The 26,711-nt window shown below is 42.2% G+C and overlaps 1 protein-coding gene across 1 annotated transcript in view; it reads right to left on the reverse strand.

Moving 5' to 3' along the window:
- Positions 1 to 3,078: 3,078 nt before the first annotated feature.
- The window catches only part of LOC144934269 (integrin alpha-8-like), a 123,809-nt gene continuing 100,176 nt past the window's right edge, over positions 3,079 to 26,711 (reverse strand). Inside the window, exons 26-30 of the mRNA XM_078859953.1 lie at positions 24,955 to 25,074; positions 23,336 to 23,449; positions 10,686 to 10,787; positions 9,601 to 9,723; positions 3,079 to 9,229 (exon numbers count right to left, since the gene is read on the reverse strand). Of these exons, the coding sequence (XP_078716079.1) occupies positions 9,137 to 9,229; positions 9,601 to 9,723; positions 10,686 to 10,787; positions 23,336 to 23,449; positions 24,955 to 25,074 (552 nt within the window). The 3' untranslated portion in view covers positions 3,079 to 9,136. The remainder of the gene's footprint in view (positions 9,230 to 9,600; positions 9,724 to 10,685; positions 10,788 to 23,335; positions 23,450 to 24,954; positions 25,075 to 26,711) is intronic.

The following is a 26,711-nucleotide window of genomic DNA, read 5'->3' on the forward strand; positions in this document are numbered from 1 at the left end:
ATCCCACGGTCTGGATGGTGAAGGAGGGAGCGGCGATGCCGCTCAAGGACGGCGACTCTGCCGCCATTTCACAGCAGGCGGGGAAGTCGGCGGCGCAGCCCGCGCATTCGGCCGCCATTTTGTCACCGGCGCGGAGCGCGCAGCCCGCCAAAATTGAAGTCGCGCCATCAGCGCCGATGGACATCCCGGCTCTCCGACGTCGCCTACCAGTGGTGACTGGGTGGCCTTCAAGCGGCGGTTCCTCACGAACGCCGACTTGGCGGGATGGACGGAGGCAGAGGCGCTGCGGGCGTTGCCTGCCGCCCTCGACGACGATGCCCTTGCAGCGTTTCTAACCATCCCGCTGCCGTAGAGGTCCACCCTCACGCAGGCTTTCGACCAGATGGTGTCTATTTACGAGCTTCCGGTGAACACGCGTCACATTCGCTACGCGACAGAAGGGGGAAAACGAGTTGGCCCTCGCCTTCCGTAGCACGCTTTTGGCGCTAGCGAAAGCCGCCTTCCCTAAAATGGACCATGATGGAATCGACGCGTTGGTCCTCGAGAGATGGCTGCCCTTGGCGACAACCCTCCACACCATCCTTCCAGTCGAAGATGATGACGTCTTGTCTCTTAAAGTCGCTAAGTGCATCCAAGCCCAGCAACTTCTACAACAGGACAGGGTGCTGGTGACATGTGCCATGTCCCGCACGGAGCCGGGGCCCCTTTCGGCATGCACGTCGACTCGGGGTGGTGGCGACTGGGGTGATGGCGGCGCGTGACATACGGACGAGAAGCGACGGCCAAGATCGTCGTCACGTTCCAGAGGCGGCCATGTTACCTGCTACAATTGCGGCCTGCTGGGGCATGTGTCATCGGGCTGCCGCATACCACGACGGCGCCTCCCAGCATCACCGCCATCCTACGCTTCCCTACACCCTAAGGTGCTGCGCGACTGACGTCCCCTGAACGGCCGCGCATGCCAACTTTACAGGCTTCAAGCACGAAGGATCCGTCGACCCGGCCTACTGCTCTCCGTGAGGAGCCGAGTTCGGTGGAACATTTACACATTCCCCCCAGGACCTCCAGGGTGAGCGAACCCACCTCCCCTGGGGGCCCAGCATCACGGCCTCGCTCAAAGACTTGTTTTTCGTGATCCCCTTGCACACACGCTCCCACGCTGTCAGTTGCTTGTCGTGCTCGTTGAGTGATGGCGGTTATACTGGTAGGAACGAAGTGGACCAGACCACCAATAGATTATATCGTCCGACCGTTTGTCCGTCCGTCCGTCCGCGTCCGTTTGTCCGTCCGTCCGTCCGACAAGATGGCCGCCCGCTCCCCCTGCGCGTGTGTGTGTGTGTGTGCGTGTGTGTTTGCGTGCGTGCGTGTGTGTGCGTGTGTATGCGCGTGTGTGTGCGTGTGTGTGCGTGTCTGTGTGTGCGTGCGTGTGTGTATATGTGTGACTGTGTGCGTGTGTGTGCGTGCGTGTGTGCGTGTCCGGCCCACTCGAGCGGCGTGATGAATGGGCGCTATTGGGCTTCGGATCGTTATTCACGGCGAACTGGAAGCGTAGCAACACAACTTCATTACGTGTGCGTGCGTGCATGTATGTGTGTGTGCGTGCGGTGTGTGTGCGTGTGTGTGTGCGTGTGTACGTTTATGCACGTGTGTGCGCGTGTGCGTGTGTGTGCGGTCGATATCCCTGTACCGGTATTAGTATTATTCCTACCAGCCCACCCCGCAGGGTCCTGTTTGGCTGATCCTCGCCGCCATTGAGCTCACTAGCGTTGTTACACGGTGAAGGTGGGAGGTGTGGTGGTAGGGGGGATCCCGAGGTTTTACGTGGTTTGTTTGCTTGTTGATGTGTTGTTGTTATGAGTTCGCTGGTTTACACCCTTCTCCCTGTTTGGCATGTACATTTGTGGATAGTGTCATTTTTGTACAGGTGGGTTTGGGTATTTATTGCTGTTCTGTTATAGTTGCGGCACACTATGTTTTTCTTGCATTTCAATAATGTGCTAATGTAAGCAGTACGACAAGTACATCACATATCTATCAGTGCGTGAGGTGTGTTTCTCACACAACTGCAAGAACAGATTTGATTGTTTCCTCACACGAACATAAAAACAACCGTTTTAAAAATACTAATGAACTCTCCAACCCAACTTAAAAATAATCGTGAAACTTAGACAAAACTTTAATGGATAATGTAGAATTATGATTATCATTAAGTATTAGCTAACATGCTGTAAATACAGACACAATTAGTGATTGAAAAGCAAAAGTAGCTATCCTTGCTCAAGATCCAACTCATGAGGTTTCAGCACTGCCTTTTCACCTTCAGGCCTACCTGGACCCCATGCCTTAGTATAGATTGTTGTGTTGTTGGTCACGCACACATCTGCAGCATGAGTTGTGAGACTTGTGATCTCAGCTCCATGCAATATGCCACATCAGCTGTGTGATGAATTAGGATATTTTGCGTTGACTGTGGGTAACACAACAGATTCTGTTATACACTCATACTTGTAGAGCTTAAAAGGCTGTATAATGTCTGGATAAAAGGAATGTGGAAGTGTGTGGCCTCCCATATCATTGATTTTTCACCTGGTTAAACAGAATATACTTGAAACTTGATGTGAATCAAGAAGGGTCCGCATGGATATGTGAATAACAATGTTTTTTCTTTATTCAATAATACCGTGACAATAGTATCAAATTCGAAGCAAATACTTGAATTCAAGTACCAGAAATATCAAAGACCCCCCCCCCCCGTATAGCCTTAACAGATTGTGGGGAAAAGTACTGTTAGCGAGCACCTAGAAAGGCCAGCACAGTGGGTCGCCAACAACACGCCCGAACGCCTTTGTTTCCCTAGTGGCGATGTCTACACACTGCACCAGGTACTCATTCAAAGCAGTTGACCTACGGGAGGCCCATGACCGGTTCAGCCAATCGTCTTTGGTGTTGACCGTGAGCGGCAATCAAATCCGGGTTGCCAGGTTCGTTGCGTAGCGCACTAACCGTTACACTACCGCTGTGTAGGCCACTTATTCCGTACACATTCATACATGAAACACAATCTCATTCTGTTTACAAAAAAAGCCATACTTTATTCAAAATAATGCTATATTAGAACACATGTACATTATTTACACAGCAAAAGGATTGACATAAAACAAAATTAAATGCAGTCCTCTTTTTTTAATAACACAAAAAGCAAGCACTTTGTTATTGTTGTATTGATTGGGGCAGGCTAATGAACTCAATTGATTAAAATCACACTTTTTTTTTACAAACTGCATTGTGATAATGTTTATACATATATACTTGTGCATGTGTGTGTAATTGTTATATACTCTTTAACACATTTAACTAGCTATGGTATATTTAGACTCAAATACAATAAAATCGGCATACCTTAATTCGAAATTGGAGCACATACAATCGGTATTGGCATACAAGAGTCACACGAATGAGTATGCTGATCATGAAACGCACATTAACTTTCGCACCAGAATATTGGTTTAAAACAGCAAACTGGAACGAATAAGAGCAGTACACTGCTAGTTATATTATTTCGACGAGGTGAAGATGCAGTCAGGCGGAGAAACGGGAAAATATGTCGGAGCTCAGGTTACACTGTAAATTAAGTTAATGTGTTGGCTCATACGTTGTCTGTTTCACTGAAGCCAAGATGAAGGTCTTACCAAAGAATATTTAGTTAATATTTATTTCATCTCGGTCTCCATTGAAACACACACTTCCATTCTCGACAGGATAAAAAAAAATACTGTAATCTATCATTAACCTACATCGCCTTGCACGTTGGAAATAGAGTACCTTTAAGGACCAAACAAAGCTCCATAACATACCACATTTACCTAAGTAATAATATTTTTTTCTTTTCTTAAACATCCATCGTGGTCAATGATCAACTTCTCCATATTTTCCAGAAACGTCGTAACAGCACAAATGCTATGGGTTAGTGCTCACCGCTAACATTATCCTCTTTCATCGGAAAAGTTTTAGACAATTCAATTCAACGGCAATTAAAGCTAAATGTTAAAGTATCTATTGGCAGGTTGATGAAATTGTTCTCCAGCCACGCTTATCAAGGGCATTAAGGTGTAAGGAGCTCCTGAGTCTGGCTTTGATTGGATCTCAACTTAACATCGCACGTTAAGTGTAAAACGAACAGCTTCGCAGGACTTAATTTAACATATGCAACTTAACGCTCCTACGGGTTGTGAATATTACAGATACCTTATCAACTTGTTTATATGCAAGTTGTTTTTGTATTGCAAACTATTCAAATGTAGGTTGTGCTGTGTTGTCACGTTTAACAAAAAAACGTGGCATAAAGCCTGCTGACAGTTAAAGCAGAAGACTATACGATACTATTCGGACGTAAAATTACAGGAGATGTAGGATTAGTTACATTGACTCAGAATGGACTCGACAAAAGGTTATGTTCGGTGGAAAGTCTACACAAACTAGGATGCTACCATCCGCGTAAGAAACAGATGTGTGGGTTTAGGAGGAAGTGTGCTCGTTGAAACATTCGTCTTAGGTCAGACACATTTGTCCATCAAAGAGCCAAATAACGTTTCCACTTACTACTTGATCTAAACACATTTACTTGGGAAAGTCATTACCTTCTAGGTACAATAATCAATATTCAAACTGAATAAAAGTAAAACAAATTCTAGAGAAAAACATGACTCAATTGAATAACGCACTGCAGTCAAGCAAAGATGAGCCATTACTTTCAGCTAACAAAGTCTTGTGCAAATTTGAGCAGCACTATTACTAAACCACAAACTGTCATTTGTAAAAAACGCGGAAAATGAAAATATAAAAAATGAGAACCTGAACTTGCATTATTTGTAAGTATCATGTTTTATACAATGTAATTATTCATCAGTATGTTTAGGAAACTTTAAATTAAAGCCATCAGTGGATTTGAGTCAGTTTTTGTAGACTTTCCATGGATCTGGTAATTTTCCCAACCAATACAACAAATATTAGCAATTGCCACATTAAATACACCATTTAATTCAATATGCAGCTTCAAAAAAATGCTGCAAGAAGCTTACAATTAATTTCCGATTTTTTTATTAATCATAGAACATTCCAGTAGAATTCATAATCTTGCCAAAGCAATTCCACAAAAGCCACTACTTCCTTGGCCGAATAAATCACTGTGATAAATTCATCACTTGCAGTCTAATCTGCATTTACAAAATCACTTTATTAATTACAAACCCACTCTTGTACAATGTCAGCAGCACACCCAAGGTAAGAATCTGCAAAAGCATTGCTCAGAATTTTGTACTCGCACCAAATATGCAAACATGTCAAATGCATGCATTTTAATGTCAAACACATAGCTGACAGACAGCTCATGTAAGTGTTTATTTTTGAAAGTCACATATTGGAACTGCTTTTAATGATTTGATAAAGAAAAAATTGCTGTACGATTTGTTGGAACATGTGTTATACGAGCCACGGTTACAGGATCTTATCATAAAACAGTTACTACTGCTTTTGGCAGACTCTTACCCCAGTCATTCTTCATAGACCTTATACATATTACAGTATTATGCAGTCTACCAACCACACTAGGCAGTGTACAAAATAAAACCGCACACACACTAAACGAAATACAAAATAAATGCCACACTTAAATCAAGTTGGCAGACACCACAATATGCAGAAACTTTCATAAATCGTGAACCTGTTACAAAATAATTTAACTTATAAAAATAACAATGACAAGTGGAATTGTATGACCTAAAATGTCTACATGGGGAAAAATGAGTCGTATACCCATGTAACAAAGGCTGAACGAATAGAATTGGCTCATGAATATACGAGGCGGAATCAAAATGTCACAATGTTGCCTTGCTCTTGTGGCAGGGCCTTGTGTCTCACCACAATTGCGGACCCAATTATAATTGAAAAGTCACCTAAATTAAGTGCACACTTTCCAACTGTTGGTAAATTCAATTTCTGACCATATATGTAACCAGATAATTCCATGAATGAACGTTTACAAAAAAATATATCAATGAGTATGTTAAAATGTATGTTTTCAGGACCCAGTTTGCAGTGCTTCATTAAAAAAAGGCAGAGGTTTCCCAAAATTAATTCCTCCCCCTTTACAGGCTTTATTATTTTTTTACCAATGTCCCTCGTGTGCATGGAAGATGAATTAAGATTTGAATGTAGATGTTCATTGTAGGGCAGTCCAGGGAATGAAGTTTGAGAATTTCTATACAGGTTAGGGGGGAAAACCCCAATTATAACGCATGCCATCATGTGATCAAAAACAAAGCCAAACCACAGAGCACTCGTTTATTATCCGAGGACAATTCTGTAAAGACAAAGTTTTCACCCCAAGCCCAGATGACCACGCTGTCTGCAAGATGTGCTCTCGTCGGTGAATGCACTGAAATAATGTTCTTAGTGAACCCCAGTGTAGAAAAAAAAGCACAGCATTCTAATACAGTCGAAAGACACAGCCACAATGCTTCTATTTTAATTCCAACAATCCCGCCTTTGTGGCGTGGTTATTGCCAATCTTACCTGTACATTTCCATCGCTTGTATGTGCCAAGAGACAGGAAATACAACACAATTATACAAAAAAAATGCTTGCATCATGATTATGGCTATTACAGTAACGGGAGGCAGATAATAATAGCGACCAATGCTCCACACTACACTTTATTTTATTAACTCCTGATAAATTAACCCTTGAAAGGATCTAGTACAAGCGTACATTTTGGAAGGTGTATTGGCTTTGATTGTACAATGCTCGCAATAGCACAAGACAAGAGGTCATTTTGGCAGTAACATTATTGGCAAGATTTTCCACACTTCAACTATTCCTGACTTTCTAACAGTGATTAAAAGTGCACGCAGCCGATACATTGGGGACATTATTAAAGTAATGTACAATAAAATGAAATGTCTAAATGTGTTAAAATTTGCCTTTAAAGTGTTTTATATAAACATTTAATGCGCTTTAAAAAAATCCAGATTTTTAGATCAGACATTTGCTAACATGCCTTTTGCAAGTAAAGTGCAGGAGCTTAATTATTTGACAGATACAAAACACGAGCATACATCAAAACCAAGACAAGGGGAAGTCATTGTATCAAAGATAGCTGAGCAACATTAGTGTTCTTTTTTAACTTGATGGCCAATTCACATCAAGCCAATGAATTGTAAAACATGCATTGTGATGATATCCATTGACTATATAATCTGTGATTTAATAGTATGTGGCAGTCACGAAAAGGGGTTATAAAGCTGGATATCTGTTGAAATGTCAAAGCCGTATACGTTACAATATAATTTGGTTATTATATTTGAGACTACCATAACGAATAACCGAAAACTCTCTCCTGCATTGTCACATACCAAGTAAAATTCTATAGCACTCCAAAGGCCACAACCACCACCATCACCACAAAATCATCTCATCCCTATATTCGCATGCCATAACTATGCAGTCACAGGTGGTCACAATTGGAAATTGTATGCATCATCAATTAGTCAGTGTGTTTTTTTTAATCCTGATGCAAACATAAAATATAGTGATAATCAATTATATGTTGTATGTAATTCGTTCGCATGGCCCTCCGCCGCCACTAAAGGAGATACGTTTACCACAATGTTGAAACAATAGTTTATTAAATTGGATTGTGCCCCAAAATTAGACGGGTAGCGTCTGTTATTCCTGATACAACACCAGTTTACAGGGCTTTCCAACCAAGGACAAAGCACGTGGAAGAAGAACATTGTCATATTGCACTCCAACGAGGGCAGTATTACCAAATTGTCATGCAGCCATCAAGAGCATCATTTTTGCAGTCTATGTTTTTCTTAATTCTTTAAATTACCCTACAGCTTATAAAAAACATAAATACTTTTGTGAACAATGCATGTTGTTACTATTATAATTAAGATAAATATACATGTGTTTTGTCCTCAAACAATGAAGATCAATTGTAAATGTGATACCAGACACTCATAATTCAGCACCAAAAAAAAAACAGAAATAGCTACATATGCAATTCCAACAGACACTGCACCTCACACACTTCTTTGGCTTCTAGGAATTTGCAGCTGACTGTGGAAAGGGTAGCAGTGATTAAAATAGAATGCCTATAGAAGCATAAGTGGCTTATGTCGGACGTGAAGGCACATTGGCAAAGTGTCGAAGCCACTCCTGTGGAAGCGCGGCATTTATTATTCTGTCAAGCAATCAACATAAAAGGTTTAAACATTGGTGCTCCAAACTCTAGGTGTAGAGAAATGCATAATTAAACCAACCCAATCAGCCGAATACCTCTTAAAATAAGATGCAGAGTTGAACAATCGACAATATGTTTTGGTAGCATATGCAGCTTCATTAATTACACGACTCGTGATGAGGGGAAAAACCCAAAATTTATATTTTTGTCATTGTTTATGGATCAGGCAGGTTGAAAGTGTGCATGTCAAGGCTTGCATCGGGGGGGTAGGCATTGATACCGAGCAAATAGCCCAGTGCTTTCCCTCAGATGGACGGTGCAGAAATTAAAGTCCTTAACAACACGCGACACTGAAGAAAAACAGTTGTTAACATTCAGTGCAAGAAGCAGAGGTTTTAAGGAACCACCATCCAAGCATGATCCAAAGAAATGCTGGCAGAGACCTGAGTTAGAACAGCAAATCCAGTTCAACCTGTTCCTGTCATTTCACACAGCCCAGCACAGTGTGGGTCTGCACAACTCTGCATGGCTTGATCAACTCTTCCCATTCAGTAGACAGTGTATTAATCAGACAGACAGTCTCGTGGCCTAACATCTGTTCTCTAGGGACCAGGTCCCTTGCCAATGCGAATAAAATAATTGTTGAATATTGTCTTTGGATATTTAATGTAATTTTCTCTGTTGCGATTGCTCCCAATTTGAGCATCATATCTTGTCCGTGGCGTTTCATGCTGCTTGATCCCATGCAGTCCGTTTCTGGCCATTCCAGGCATCTGACATTTGGCTCAGTGTTGCTGCTCAACGTAGTCAGACGTGAGGCCAGCTTCTTTCAGAATCTAATTCAATCCGGTCTCGTCAGGCCTGGTGCAGATTAGTCCCGGCTTGCTTCGGTCAGGCTTCCACTCCATTCTGCCGCGGCTTGAGAAATGCTTTTTCAGCGGGAATCTCATCATGCATGTAGCGCTCCCGCTTGAAAAATCCCATCTGCACGTTTGCATGTGTACGTGTGCAAACGTGTGAAGGTGTGCATGCAGGTGTGATGGTACATAGATGCAAAAGCGTGATATTTTAATTTGTGTGTTTTATGCAATGGACGGACACAAAAACAGAAACAAAAATTACGTTAAACATTGTAAAAGGAAGAAGAAATCCAATTGAATACATTTTAGTGTCAGCCACGGTTATAAGGAATTTCCTATTTTTTCCGCAACTGTTTGAAATGTCCTTTTTTACATAAAATGACGTAAATTATATTCTCAAACATCTCAACCACTTGCGGATGTATGCGACGTGTAAATGCAATGGGTGTAACCGCAATGACCCAGCCCGCCCCCTCCCTAAGGGCTGCAACTCACCTTCCACAGGGCATAGACGAGCAGGGCCAAGAGCAGCAGCCCGGCTAGCACAGCCAAGAAAATCACCCAGTAGGGCACAGGGCGCTGGAATCCCGCTTTCACAAGAACCACCGTCGTGTTCACCTGGCGACCCACAATGCACACACGATGGGAACGTCGTCGATGTCATCTCCTCCACTGTGCCATTATCTCCTATTTAAATGGGTGTCCTTCACAATAGCTTTAACAGCCGACGAGTACTACTACAATCTGGAGGCAAATCCCCAACCCAAAATGAAGGATTATGACAGCTTAGCACTTTATGTACTGAATATTTACCTGCTGCTGCTGTTTAAAACAAACTATTTACATTACAATTATTATAAATATCTTGAGCGAAGTGAAGGATTAATTCCTGTTACACAATAACCTGGGTCAGTGAAAATGGTTGGTGTTACAATATCCTTAACGTATACATAAAAGCATTACCAATTCTCAATGTTTATTTTATCAGGAAGGCCAACCATTGATAATATTGGAACATTCCTTAATGAGTATATATATCTTTTGTAATAGGCCGCACATGCCAAGCATGTCAACAAATAGGTTGGTGCTCCATTGTTAACAAGAATTTGTCTCAGTCGGCTCTCACCTGGTTGTAAATAACACGTTCTGTTCAGTCAATGCATTATTCATTCATAAGCCTGCTGCAGTGCTGCTGATACTACTTCCTTGTGGGAACTCTTTTTTACAGTTTGACAATATGCTTCAAATACGAAGACGCATATTTAATCCATTAGGCATGTGGGATTACTCTTGATGATTTTCTGGCAGATTCTATTTATGTTTGTACTCGGTGCTTACCGTGCAACCCAATAACACGCACTCACTGTTAATGTTCCAGTTCTAAATTATAAAACATGGCCATTACATTGCCCACCGTGCCTGGGTTGAGCAATCAATCTGAAGGTTATTTTAAAATGGCCTTTCCCAGAGGTTCTGTGCTACGACCGCACAGTGCACTGCCTTTTAAAAGCCTCGGCATAACTAAGGACTGGGAGCCAGTAGTCAATGTAATGCAGCGCAATTGCATTCATGAAACATACCACTCTGCTTCCTGATGGGAATTCATCAGGAAGTAGTTTGTAGGGCATCTCAGTGACCCGGAAAGCAGCACTGGTTTGTAGGACGACTTGATTTTGTCCTCCCTACACAAATGGGTGCACACACACAGACACACAAGTTCAGCATTGTTCAAATCTTGGCGTGGGTATCAGTAAGTGCCACTCATTGTGGCAGGCAAAGAAAAGGGAGTAGCCAAGTGGCAAAAGCTGATCAGAGATTGTAGATTTGCTATGTTGTCCCCACCTTAAGAAGGACGCTTGTGTTGCGCCCGAAACGTCGTGATTAAATGTATTTGTTTTCATTTTTAATTTATTTTATATTTTTTACCTTTTTGACTTTACCGAAAAAACCAAAGAGTACTGATCAGAGATCCTTAATGCTGTTGAATACTTGACTTTAATCTATTTCACCAGTGTGAGGCTAACCACAATTGGCCTGATTTGCAACTACTTTCTTTATTAGAAAACAGTGCGACTGTTCCAAGGAAGTGAAAAAGCACATTATTTTAAAACTTAGAATGTAGCTTATATAGGCCGCAAAAACATACTAAATTAATAATATGACCATCTGTGCAACCAATGTTACTACAAATGATATATTGCAAAAATAGCCACCTCGTTTAAGCTTGGAATGTACATTTCTGAAGGATATCCATCTCACGTGAATATATTCTCAATATCTAATTAATGCTAGGCAGCTTTGAGCACCTCCTGACTATCCATGTAACCCACTGGCATCCACTAGAAGTGCCATTTAAAAAAAAAATGTTAACACTTGCTGCCCTGTAAACTATACTTACACCACACAATCATCACCTCAGATTTGTAACTGGTCAATAGGCCTAACTGAAAAGCATTACACATCCACGTCAATCAATTTACTTTATTTAGTTCACTGATACTAATTCAGAGGGATTCGTAAAAACAAATTAAATAGCAAACCCTCATTAAGTGTTTTTACAATTTAGTTACAGGTAATTTTCCAGCTAAGTATTTATGTTACAGCATTAGTGTGGAGTAATCTATTGAAATAAATCAATAAATACAAATGTCGTTAATGTGCATTCCACAGCAGACATTTAGCAATCAAACTCCAAAATGCAAGATACACTCAATGACAATACCCCTGATGCAGTCACAATACTATGATGTGTCATGTTATCTTATATACTACTGCGGTTGATGGTCCTCTAATCATTCTGCAAACCTTCACACCGGATTCCAACTAGTTTTCCAGATTACCCACATTTTCCAGCAAAGCCAGGAATCCACAAGGTACAAAAGTTATCATATTTCAAATTGGTGTTCATTTCCCTGAATTTTCAGAAACAGGTGGTCCCAGCATTTAGTGCATTAACAAAACATTATATATATATATATTTTTTAATTATTTCATGGAAAGCTGCATTCTCCCATGAGCATAACCAGACAGTGACCCACAACTATGAATTCGTGAATCATACCCAACTGTTTAGTTGGGAGTGGATTCAAATGAACTCTACATTTTCCAAGTAATTAATGTCAGCACTCAGCCAATCATTATGAACTGTAATTATACTTAGAAACGTTGTACCAAATCCAGCTGCACATATCAAACAGGTATATTATATGATGATGCATGTGATGATATCCAGGGCAATGAATTAAACATTTTTACATGGAATGCTTAAACAAACCCAAAGCCCTCATTAATTGGCTGATAACACCTGAATATACCGGAAATCAGAGCTTGGGAAATTGTATGCACCAGCTCACTGCATGGCTGCCTCTGAGCCACTCGTCGAGCGTGAGTAAAAACTGTGCATGTTACAAGTTGAAATTATTAGGAATAAATGAAGGTTAAGTTTTCATTTGTTCATGGAGTTGCATAGAAAAATCCACCGTCATGAATTTGGTTCTGTTGTACGAATTCACCTTTAAGTGTACCGTATAACCACGGCAATGAAGTATCTGAAGTCTCAAAGAATGCTTTTTAACCGTGCTTATTTTTCAAAAACATATCCACTGCCTTGTTTGAAACATCACATCAATGGGGTCCACATGAACGCAACCATGAAAAACCCTTTACTTCCAATGAGAACGACATTGGGTACAATTCCACAGTCACTACACGGCTGATTTTTTTTCTTGTCAGGAATGGAGTTGGACAGAGATCAGCTTTCCATTTGACTGGGACTGGCTTTTATTAAGGGAGTGAAACGTGAGCCTTGCGAGTGTCTGCCAAGTGTAAGGGTCTGCCCTGCAGTAAGTTGCTAATTAAATTCAAGTAGGTGCATGTGCTCAGTGTGCTTATTTGCAGAGAACACAATTGTACATCGGCATTGGCATATGCAGTTGTTATGAGACGAAGGTTTCTGTAACTAGGCTCAGTTGGTCATTTTAGGGTAGACCTATGTTATATGCCACTTTCATCGTAACACTTTTTTTTACATTTTCAATGGACACCTTTTCTGGATAACAAAAAAACCTCAAGACAGCTACAATTTTAGTTTGCACACTCCTCATTTGAGCTTGGTTCACTCGATTTGGCAGGGTACTAAATGCAGAGAAACATAAAGGAAATCCTGAGTCACCCTATGTCATACAGCTATGCACTGCAAATGAAGAGTTGGCCTTCAATGCTTTTAGGAGGGGTCAAGCGATCATTGTACAAGGCATGCATTTTCTCTTAGCAGATTCAGTAAAATTCGAGTGCATAAATCCTCCAGGGGATACTCTAGGTCACGCACCACATGTACGAACATCTGAGCACTCAAATACATCCACAAAGGACCACGTCCCAAAGGCATTTTGGAGAGCGTATAAAATGCTGGGGGCAGAAAACCTCAATCCCAAATGTGCAGCCTGACCAGGGGTGGCAGCTCCAACGAAAGAGAGTAATTGCTCTGAACAACAGCGGCAGAGCTACAAGCCAGGAGAGAAAATGGTTGCGGCTGGATGAAGACTGGGAATAGGAAGCCACGGACCTTTTATGTGTTATCATCTGCAATATCAAGAAGCCATTGGTATTGGAAGAGGGATATGGTAGGATTTTATATTTGTTTGTTGTAATATAAGTGTAGTGGCATAGAATAAGTAATGTAGCAGCATAGCGCTGGCTGCTGGCGGGGAAGGGGATCTGCGGCTTACGGCAGCCCTGACATCAGCAGGCCTCGTGACACCCCAGAGGGGGATCTAGGGGAAAGGTCACAGAAGGGGCACACCAAGAACCCGCTGTTGAGTCCTATAAAGGGGGCGTGGCCGAGGGCGGAGCCATGCCGACAGTATAAGAAGGGCCCCTGTGCAGGACCTCGTGGCTGTTGATTGTAAGTGGGATCCCGTCGTGCTGCTGCTCAAGTCCATCGTCGTCACCATTCTTCTCTCAGTTGCTGCAGTCGTCGTCGCTTAATATTGCGCTGCTATACGGTTGTTAGTTGTATCGGTCAGCGCCATTGGTGTTAGACGGCTCGTGTTGTGGAAAGGCGAGGGTGTGTGTAGCCGAGGCGACTGTATGGTGTGTTAAGGGAGATTGTGCATATAATAAAGTGCCTCCAAGAATTACTGCCTCCGAGTTGAGCCACTACATAAGTATAAAGTACACAGCCGAGCCCTAGCAAATAGCCTGGACAACCAAATGAAAATACGTTTTATGATAAAATAAAAACAAGGAAAAGCATTAAATTCTAAATTTACTTTGGTGCACTTTAAAAAAAATATTAAATAAGTACTGCAGGAACACCCTTCTGGGGCCAGGAAATTATAACAGTACCCTGCTGCCTTTGATTGGCAGCAGTCAAGACCATCTACGGCAACATATTGATCATTAATAACCACTGCAGAATCCCCACAAATTATGGAGTGCATCATCCATAAGAGTCCGAATCTAAGAATAACTCAAACATAATCAGGCAATTCCACTACAGCTGCACTGAGCAGCGCCACAATTTTCAGCCGTGTTAAATAATTATCAACCACCGCCATTCCATAAATAACCCCACTTGACGCTTGACAAGAGATGGCATCTGCCATTCACTGCCACTGCAAAATCCTTCTGAAGTAAATCCAAGCATTGAACAGCTGGAAACGCTCAGGTCCCGTTGATGGATGTTCATCTGGAGAATTCGGCGTTACCTCTGAAATTCTTTAGGGAGCCTAACTTGCTGCTTCATCATCATTACACGCTGTACACTTAAGTCTAAAAGGACATTCACATTCGGCCACCTCACGGCATCAAAACAGGAGCCTGCTCAAGTGACGGTGCCTTGGCCTGCTCAGGTTCATGAGCCAATATAACGGTTATCATTATAACCTCAGAATCGTGTAATTTATTAAATAAATGCAATACAATTGAAGTGACAATACCAGAGATAAATAAATACAATTATCGAGCTCTATTTCATCATTATCTTCACCATTAAATACGTTTTAAATATTCAAACTCCTAAGTAATATTTGTTTTGACTTTCTAAGTCACAAGGGGCAACCAGACTAGCTAGCATGGCAAATATTTGCTGAGTCGTGGTAGGGCACAAGTGAAACCTAATAACTTGGTGGTAGGAGTCGTGGTTCATAGAAATGAGAGACTGTGACACTGACCTATAAAGGTAATAAGCTGCCATTGGAAAACAGTACAGAAAGTAGGTCCCTATCTGTTCTGTACAGAGCTTTAATTGTGATCCAATTTTGGTCTAATTTGTCATACCTACATTATTAACTTAATTCCCACATATTGATTCATAACACATATAAATGATGGAATACCAATGTAATTTTGCAATGTATATTACCAGATGTGTACATCATATTATCCAGCACGGTATTAAGTGGAACAACTAATATATTTCTAACCATAATGGCTCAGTACTCAGGGTGAACTTAAACCACAACCTTCAACAAGGCAGAATGTATAATTTCAAGGTTACTGGTCTAGTATGCTGAGAACAATCCACGAAATGAGAAAACAGCAATAAACTATGCTGTGATGTTCTTTGAAAAAAGGTTACATAACTTTAAATTTCGATTTAAAGCTTTCGTGACTGCAGGGATTCATCTTCTTGGTTCTTTCGGTAAAGTCACGTAGAAGGGAAGTAATAAAATAATAAAAATAAAACATATTATTTTATTTTATTATGTTTTATTTTTATTATTTTATTACTTCCCTTCTACGTGACTTTACCGAAAGAACCAAGAAGAGGGTTACATAACTTTTAAGATAGTTTTTGTAAGGATTCGTTAATACAACCAAGAGCACCGATGCTACACCATGAAATTACATTTTTAATTCCATCCCTACTGTGCGAAATTATCACCTTTCAAAATATGTTTGAAATGTATTCGCCTGTGAAAGCAACACACCTGGGCCAATATACCAGACGACTATAATAAAGAACTGCAACATCAGTATGGCATGATTGAAGAGAGACAATGACCACCCAACCATTTTTTGGCAGAGGACTAGGAAAAGTGCACAACGCTTGCAAGAACGAGGAACGGAAATAGCGAGCGTCATTTCGTGAGTCAGAGCGAGGCACACGTACATTGTGCACGGAGCAAGGACAGACGCTCAAGGTTTTTTTCCAGCTGAACTAAACCGCAGCAGCAAGTTTTCCTCGAGCTACGGAAGAGGATGCCGACTGTGCACGTGTGCAAGCATATGGACGATGAGACAAAGATTCCCCATATAGCCTTGAGAGACACTTAGGGAAAGTGCTGTTAGTGAGCACCGATGATAGCAGGTATGGCACATGAGGGGTTTGTGGGGTGACCAACACCACTCCCGACCGCCTTTGTTGACACATCGCACAAGGTACTCATTTGAGGCCGAGTAGGCATAGGGGAGGCCCAGGACCGGTTCAGATATACACGATACACACGTGGTCGTACGCGGGATATGGACACTCCAGCATCCCGCACTCAGAAAACACGCGTTCCAATATAAACGTCCACGACTCTTGGGGCTAGTATCCGACTGTTAAGCGAGGACTTTTTGCGGAGATATAAAACAATTCTATGATTTTTTTTCCAATAAATTCAAAAATCAATTATTTTTAGCAACATGGTGAATGTCGCGTATATTTAATAAACATTCATTCTTACTCGTGATTGATGCATGTATTTTCAGCTTTAGAATTAATATTAACAGATTAATAAATGCACACTTGTGATCATATGGGCTAGCATCATACCTGGCCACCTTTTTTTCTCTTGTACAAATATGAACACATGGTACCGATTTAGGCTGAGTCACTCTAGGGGAGACACGTCAGGCTCAGATACCAATCATAACTTACGTCTCTCACCACGCAAATATACATACACACGAATACATATACACACACACATCTAAAGTTACATGCAGACAATGACAAAGATCCCCCGGATAGCCTTAACAGACTGTAGGAGCAAATGCTGTTAAGCAAGCACAGCACACGAGGGGGTGGGTGCCCAGCACCACGCCCGGCCACCTTTGTCTCTCTACTGGCGATGTTTACATACTGCACCACGTACTCATTTCATGCCGAGCCGACCTAGGGGAGGCAAAGAACCGGCTAAAATAATCATCATTGGTGTTGGCCGTGAGCAGGCATCGAACTTGGGTCACAGGTTCCATAGTGCAGCGCACTAACCGCAACACTACCCCTCTCTCCCCACAATGCAGACAAGCAAATACCGACAACCACATCCTGAGGTATGGATATAAGGAGTGGGCATAGCCATGCAGAGTGTTGGGCTGAACACAGCCCTGTTCAAAGCACACCCCAAAGGACCAGACAGCAGAATCATTCCCCTGTTCCGCTCAAGGGTGGTGACGTCCCCTTCGGTGACTCCTTGCGCACGTGTTCCAGAATGGAAGGAATCCCTTCCCAGACAGTCACACACTCCCCACGGAAATGTCAAATCCTGTTTCCTTTCATTCATACCCTTGAACGCAAATCCATTGAGAACAGCATGGCGTGCATGTGCTGTGGAATGTTAAGGTCAAGAGCCAAAGCCGTGGTTGTTTTATAGCTCGCATTAAGACAAGATCTTTGATTGCTGTTGATAAAAGTTTTAAAAAAATGATGCGTCGTGAGCTCTTACCTTTCATTGTAATACCAATATTCGAATGTAAAACACATGGACGTCACATTATGTTACCTTACACATCGTAGTATATGTATGTAGACCTTCTTTCGCACCGTGCATCGTCAACTGTGCTAATCGAAGGTATAAAACGTCAGACAATTATTTGTGAATGTCAATAATTTGTAAATTTTCAGGTTTATAAATTAACCTCATGGCGGGACCCCAGGGTCCAGAATAAACGGAAGTCAAAATCGCAATTAATAAAAAAAATGTTAGCGACTCCGTCACACTGCGCATATTAATGCCATGACCCGCCTGGCGCGGATCATTCTGTTGTCGTCAAAGCGCAGCGAGGATTAATTCGCAGAAGAAACAAAACTATGAAACTTTGATTAGCGCATCGTATCGAGCTCATCGAGAGGAATAGATTGCAGTGTCGTTCGCCTTCAACAGACATAAAATGACGTCGCAACGCAGTTTATGCGAGAGCCGGGGGCTTATGGGACCGCCATAAGATTTAAATATGGCCATGCTGAATATCATCAACATTGAAGTACTGTAGCAAGTATTTTCATCTACATCGACAAGTACTCTCATCACTGATAACATTTTCACTTCTAAACTGTACAATGGCAACAGATATTCCATTAAGGAGACTTTTTTTTCATAAAGTGTAATTTCACCTCATACCTCAATGGCTGCAGGCATACACTCAAATACCCACTAAACCAATCACGCCACAAAGGCCGCTCACTAAATAATATTTTAATATTTGTGTATGTATACTGAACTTATTTAGCACCGTTACGTAGCTAACTGTACTACATCATCATGCCCAGCACACAATTGACGAGCGCCGACGAAGATTTTACTAACTGTATAGGCCGCAATCAAACGTCGGGAGAAACTGCCTACGCACAACTTGCCAATTTGCAGAATTGCTTGCCAAATACGATGAAACAAGAACATTTTCCAACACGTGAATCGGGCTCAATGTGTATACAGCATTGACAAGACACACACAGAAACTGGGGTTCCTGGAAAAAAAACCTTTACACGAAGGGGAAGAAAACTTGCAATTTTTAAGTACCAGAAACGTAGTCTGTACTGCCTACTACAGGCCTTATTAATCTTTACCCTCGTTTAGGTGCCACACAAAATGTTTTTGCATCCTTGCACGATCCGCTAACGATCAAGTCAAGTACATGAAGGGACAGAGAAAGTAAACATTGCCAGAAAAAACAGGATGTTCTTTTAAGTCAATTTTTTGTTCAGTAAAAAATGTCTAGGGCCTATTTGACTGTGCCTTGTAACTGTAAAAGTACACTTTTGCTGGATTTCACCATGACCAAATAAAAACTCAAATTCACAGCTAGTTAACCCCCCTCGGGCAGCTCGTATGTGCCAAATGCTGCATTTACTTGACTGCGTCCGTGTATTCCTCAATGCGACCGAGCATGTGCCTGGTGCAGCTTCAAAAGCGGCATTAATGAATGTGATGTTTCATTTCCTCCCGGGGGCTAAAGGATCCATTCGCCATCGCAAATAGACTGAGGCCTAACAAAGCATACCACTGGATGGTGATCAACTGCCAAATGCCTTCCATTAGACATGCTGTTAAGTAGACACGACAAACAATAATATCATGGTCCACATCAGGATTTACCTTTGTTTCATTTCATCAGGATATGTTTTTTACATTAAATATGTTATTGCCTTACTCTTTGCGGGGTTTAGTGTGTCGAGACAACAGGCCTTGTCTGTCGGCTATAGTCAGTGAATGCATCCATCCATTTGCACGCATCTGGATGTTTGAGTGATGCAGTGCCAATTATACCAGACAGTGTCTGCAAAGAATGCAATGGGCTTCTGTACAGTTCTATTCCTGATTCTCGTTCATACACGTAATATACTCAAACGATTTGAAAGCGGTCCTAGATAATTTAGTGGAGTTTCAACCAATTATATAGTATTATAGTTTAGTGGCATTTTCTTTGGTTCGTTCGGTAAAGTCTACGTGACTTACCGAAAGAACCAAAGAGTATGGATTCCTGCAGTCACGAAAGCTTCAAATCAAGATTGTAGTGGCATTGTTGGACGCGATCGCCACTACTCGTAGCTGGCAGTACCGGCCCCGTGTCAACAGGGAGCAGAAGGGAGGCTGAGCCAGCTAGGTAAATGGGTCAGGCCGTTAGCCCAAGGTAATCCCTCGGGAGCATTGTGACCAGGGGTGCGGGACCCCAGACCCCATGAAGGGGGCTGAGGGGGATGACGTCACACTCCAGGTCCTTCGGGAGGATTCCAGAAGGAAGGTGTGGCTAGGGGTGGAGTGAGCTGGGACTGGGTATAAAAGCCGGGTCCCTGAACGGGCCCGGCAGTTGTCGTCCACGCGAAGACTCAAGAAGCCACCTGGAAGACCTGAAGCCAGGGGCCAGACCCAAAGACCGTGGCTCGGTTGGGTCTGAGCAGCCCCATGGATAGCACCCGAGGACCTTGGCTGGGTCGGGCCAGGTTAGCTTCCCTAGGTCCCGCTAGCCGGAGGACTCTTAGCGGACAGCTCTCCCAATGTATAGGGCGTGCGAGTTGGAGGACATACCTCCTTAGGGTATCGGGTGGAAGGGGCCGTAACCCCTTTGTGTTAGGCTGTGTTAAGCTGTATTGTTATTGAGTAATAAACGTGTTGCCTCCAAAGAAGCCTCCTCCCATTTGTACCCACTACAATAGTGTTATCCTTATACGACTGATTTGTGTGCCCAGTGTATCCGATTATTACCATGCTTGTTTAACCAGGAAAGGTTCGCCGAGTCAAAGTACTTTTTCAGGAGGGTCCTGCCAAATGTGTGCGGTAGGGGGCAATATTGCTGTATGTTATCTGAATTGGGTACAGTAATTTTTCAGCGTTGAGATGTTTGGCCAATGCCAGTTACACCGGATGCATTTGTTGCTATTGGAAAGAACCAGAGAACCCGGAGGAAAGTCCATGAAGAACAGTCTGAGAACTTATTTCGCACCATACGAAGCCAACCGTGCTAATCGGAGGTGTGGGGAAAGGAGAATAAACTAAACACAAAAGGCATTTTAAAGAAATGAGTTTTAAATTTAGATTTAAAAGAGCATAGCTCCAGTAGCTTCCTAATATCAGAGGGAAGAGCGTTCCACGTAGAAATGAACGAGAGTTGTGAATTGCTATGAACACAAGTGTAACCACTTCTCCACCCTGCCACCCAATTACAGATTGGAGACCTTTAATTTATGATGCATTTAAATTCCATGCCTTGGTCATACTGAAAAACACAGGTGATATCAATCTTGATTTGAAGCTTTCGTGACTGCAGGAATCCACACTCTCTGGATCTTTCGGTAAAGTCATGTAGTAAGGAAGGACGTCGGGTGGATGCCTGGATGGCATCTGTCTCAAATTTCTCCATGAAAATGTTCGCTACCACTGGTGATAGGGGAGAGCCCATTGGGGTACCTTCATTCTGTTTGTAGAAAGTACCATTCTAGGTGAAGTAAGCGTTGGTAAGGCAGTGCGCTTTACCAACGAAGGTACATCAGGATCCAATCTCTGTTGGCCTAGGTCTTCAATGATTGCAATAGTAACCGGTTGTCGTCGTCCTCACTCACCCACCCTGTTGTCGTCGTCCGAAGACTACTTGTACAAGTCCATTTACTTGCTAATTTCTCTCGCTCCCCCCCAGCCATGCATGCCACAAACCTTCCCCCCTCTCCACCCCTGGTGCTAGCACCCTCCCGTCCCCTGCATGCCAAAAACCCTCCCCCCTCTCCCCTGTGAACTCCTACAGCCAAACGCCTCCCCCCCCCTTCCCTCTCCCCTCCCGTGTCTATATAAAGCCACAATAGAAGATCAATGTTTTCTCACCTGAAGACGGACGCTTGTGTTGCGACCGAAACGTCGTGTTTCATTTTATTTTATTATTTTTCTATCTATCTACGTGATTTTACCGAAAGAACCAGAGAGTACAGTTTTTGTCAAAACACCAACACAGAAAGATGAAGATATTCTTAGCATTTCCACACTTGTTTATATTTGTATTCTTTAACACATTCTGGAAAGCCTCAGGATAGCATCGTTATTTACAAACCCAAATTTAATCTGGCTGCCTTGTGAGAAAATTGCAAAGCAACTCTTCTGAAAAAAAATTCAGGACAGGTCTTTTTTAATGCAATAGTTGCCAGATATTGAGTTGAGACCATTACATTGAGTATGGGTTTAAAATAGCCTCTTGCTCCCAGGGCCACCTGCTAACCTGTTGTGGTCCTATATCTGACTCTTCTGTGTAGCACATGCAACAAAAACAATGTTGCAATAAATGATTGTCAAGATCAAGCAATTGCAATGAGGGTTTGCTACATGGGGAAGTGTCAAATATATTTGTTACGAGTTTGTAAATTTTCTTACACATTCCATGTCTACAGAATATAGTGTGTGCTTCAGCTTGTAACTGTTAATGCTTATGAAGGCACACTTCAAAATGTGCAATAACAACAAAAGTCAAACGGGAAGCTTAACTCGAACATGAAAATGCAATTTAGTGGATAACATTATTGTAAAGAATTAAATACGAATTGTAGCCGAGCTGAGCGCAAGCGCTGAGCAATGTTTCAAACAGGGTAATACAATTAGGTCACCATTTGTCCTCCTAGCGGCCCGGTCATCTCATTCCCCAAGGCCATTAACACATAACAGCTGTGTGATACAAATGCAATTAACACACACACTGACAGCCAAAGTCTGTTGGGGATGTACCGAGTTTTATTTAGGAACTGATATTTACCGCATTAGTAAAACAGAGAGGTCAAAGTTTCCCTTCGTTGCAAGAGTAGGGTTCACAAACTCAGTGATTTTAAATATAGGTATAGGGCATGTTGACCAAATTTAAGACCTTGTGTCCCACATATTGTCTATACTCCTGCATATGATTTGCTGGTGTTGATACAGGGAATATAGAAAGTTATACACAAATATAACTCAAGCATATATATGTTAGACTTGTGCAATGACCATGTACCCTAGTGTGTAAAGGACAAAATCATCTTTGAGGATGTGAATGTCATACGGTAAATACTTTTTCTAATTAATGACAATGTTATTTGACAATAAAATGTTGTCTGTGGTAACCAGTTCATTTGGCACATGATCATTATGACTGCAGACTAAGCAACATGCAAAGCTGCATCATGAAGTGAAAATTATGCATCTCTGCAGAAAATGTAAAGTCACTCATGAAAAATGATTAAAAGTCACATGCAGTAAAACAATTCCAGACGATGCCAATTTGTTTTGTTTACTTTTAGAGGAGGCTGGAAAATGCCATCAGCCATTCAGGGGCCCATCTTCTTTGCAAATATACTGTAAATAAAGCACTTGTTTGTGTGTTTAGTTTGTTGTTGCCTCCCCCCACACCTCTGATGAGCACAGTTGGCTACGTACGGTGTGACAGAAGTTCAACATACATCCACCAGAAAAGTATTCGGTGCTCCGTTGTGAAGTCATCTCTCTCAAGGTGTCATGTATTACACAGGGGAGTGGATTTCGCACGGTGACGCGAGCATCTGTGCTGCACCTTAAGGAAGCTGGGGACCCAGAGTCGGGAGCGAAGAATAAGCACGGCGCTTGTACGTCGCGGCAGCAAACCCAGCTGGCAGGTGACATGCAGGCACTGGCTGCTGCTGCAACCCTGTGTGTGCATGCGCGCAATGCACAGGAGAGCGATAGCGTCGTGATTAGTGCGTTGCACTACGAACCTGGCGACCCGAGCTTTATTCCCGCTCATGGCCAACATCAGCGACGATTGTCTGAGCCTTTCCTGGGCCTCCCCTAGGTCAACTCGGCCTCAAATGAGTATCTGGTGCGGTAGAGTAAATATTGCCAATGGGGAGACAAAGGCGGCCGGGCGTGGTGTTGGCCACCCACACCCTCATGTGCCATGCTGGCCTTCAAAGGTGCTTGCTAACAGCACTTGCTCCAACAGTCTGTTAACACTATACAGGGGATCTTTGTTCGTCAACCTTTGTTACCATGGCAATGATGTTTGAAATCCCATAAAAATGTACGAGTTTCCTTTGCCTTATATGCGGGTTCAAGTTTGTGCGATTTAGCATAAATGCAGCGAACCCATTTATACTCAAAAATAGCTATGTGCGGTTTGAATTCACTCTATATTCAGACGTAGGGCAACATTGTGTGTGTACCGTGAGCGCTATTCAGCAGGTATCTGTGGTCTCACTTTGAGAGCCCCGTTTTTTGGAATTTATTTCATTGCATAGAGCGAGGGAAACCTGTACTTTTAGTTATGACCAAGTTGACCAGGAGGCTCCAGCATAGGTTCGATTTACAATTGCCAGTGCTGTTGAGCATGATCTGGAATTGAACAGGGATACTTTTAACGGAGTGCACCAACCACTCGCTGCTCATCCACAATGTCTGTGTGTAGTGCTGGAGAGTGATGCATTACCGTTTCAATAACATCAGCCAAAAAAGGTAGGTGGTGCTGGTAATGGTGTATTTACTCAATTAGCAATTTGTAACGAGATAACCATTACTTACCGTATTTTTTTATTGTTACATTTTTTTTAGACTTTAACGTTGTTGACCTGTATTTTGTTGTATAACAATAAAAATTTAGATGTATTTGCCTCATAGCATTATACGCATCTCTATACACTGTGCAATAACAGCTATTTTATCCAACAATGCTGATGAAACATGCAAAATTAATTTTAAAAAACTTTCCAAAGTGACCTGACACACATGAGGGCATGCGACTCGTTGTAAAGTCTCAAGCGCTTAGTAATCAGACAGATCACTTTGCGAGTCAGTTTAACATGACGGCTTTCGCGACCAATATCCATAATTAAAAAAAAAATTTGGGGTTAGATCGCAGAAATATAAATGTCTCGTTAACCCGCCACCATCCAACAGAGCCAATGAGTAAGATCTTGTCACAAACATGACAAACCTTACTTCAGCAAACCGGTGTGTTGGAGAGTGTGATCCTCCCCCCAACACCATGTGGTACACATGGAGCATCTCCCCACTGTACTGTGAACGAGTGAGTGAATGAACGAGCGAGTGAGTGAATGAACGAGTGGGTGAGTGAGAGTGAGTGAATGAACGAGAGAGCGAGTGAGCGAGTGAATGAACGAGTGAGTGAGTGAGTGAGCGAGCGCAAGCTGCTCGTACCAGCACGCGTGGCGCCGGTGGTCGCTCCCCGGCCTCCCTGCGCACGATGACATGGCGAGGGTTTGGCGATGGTGCCACTGTGCTGGAATTGTCGGTCGGCTCCATTGAAGTCAAACGTGGCTGCGTCACGGAAATCCAACAGGTAACAATACAACAACAGAAAAACATGTTCGCATCCCGATCCGCTATATATTTTTTACTCATTCCTTTCATATTACCTCCTGTGCTCAGAAGACAAATCAGCTCATCTGGAAAACAAAGATCTGTTAGATTTGAGGCTTTTGTGACTGCAGGAATCCATACTCTTTGGTTCTTTCGGCAAAGTCACGTAGGTATAAAATAAAATAAATCACGGCGTTTCGGGTGCAACACAAGCGTTCGTCATCAGGTGGGAAAGCATGGTCTGCTACATGACTTTACCGAAAGAACCAAAGAGTAAAGATCTGCCAACTGAGTAATTGCAGCAGCAGCGGCAGAACCCCTGAATGTAATTTGCTATTGACAGAACATGCCAAAACTCTCATTTACACAAAACAATAATTACGCATCGAAACGCACGCAAACATGCAAGCAATAATTTCGACCAATTTGTTTACATACGGGTTTAAAAATCACAGTAACGTTATGCTGTTACACATTTGACAGTAAAAGATTGAAAATATACGTGGCAATCTAATTTATTTAAAAACCACATCCAAGTAGGATTCGAAAAAACACATGGAAACCTCTCCTAATACAGACAGATGATAACAAAAATACATTCAGGATGGACAGAACAATACAAAAGGGCATTGTTGTCAACTCAATCCAAATTGTAAAAGTAAACAAAAATTAAACAATCTTGATTTGAAGCTTTCGTGACTGCAGGAATGCATACCCTTTGGTTATTTCGGTAAAATCACGTAGACGGTCGCTTGTTGTTGCGATCGAAACGTCGTGATATTATTTTTTCTACCTACGTGACTTTACCGAAAGAACCAGAGTATAAAAATTCAACAGTTATTATGAGAGCGCGATAATGTAAAAACATTGACATGTTATTGCCGATTTGTTTTTGTCCTTTTTTGGTGTGTGTAGGGAAGAGAGTTATCATCGTGGTTAGGGTTAAAAAGCCAATCTTGGGAAATCTCTCTAAACTGCCTCATTCCATCAGCCCATAACGGTAAACAGGAAGCTGCAGTTTCCCTGTGGCAGGAAATGTCAGCCCTTACCATCGCACTGGGAGCACAGCTGAACTTCAAGGACCGTAAAGAGAGATTTGTAGCCGAAAAGCTCCCTCAACTGGAGCTTTTCGTTAATTACTTAGACTGAACTTTAACCTAAGCATTAAAATGCAAATAACCAAGTTGAATTTTATAATTATCGCATTTCTATGAGTAGGCTTGTAACAGGCTGCTCAACCCTGCAAGTCTATTCAGTCCATCTTCTCTTCATGTCAATAAAAAATACAATAGTGGCGATACAATGAACAAAAGTGGTTGTCCATTGGAAAGAATGACTCCGAGCATAGAAATGTCGAATTTTCATCCAATGGTAAATACTACCAGTGGAGATAAGCAATGCTCAAATGACCATGGAAACATTATTGGCTATGAACTCTTGCAATAACAATAAATTAGTGTTATCATCTATTGCTATGCATTAAAATATATCCACGATATTACACCGGTTAAATCATGCATAAACACAACATTTGTGCGTCATGGATTTTGGTCTAGCGTTTTGCCCTCCAATGATACGGACGACACAAAATGAAG

The sequence above is a fragment of the Lampetra fluviatilis genome, chromosome 1, assembly GCF_964198595.1.
Source record: "Lampetra fluviatilis chromosome 1, kcLamFluv1.1, whole genome shotgun sequence".
Taxonomy (NCBI): domain Eukaryota; kingdom Metazoa; phylum Chordata; class Hyperoartia; order Petromyzontiformes; family Petromyzontidae; genus Lampetra; species Lampetra fluviatilis.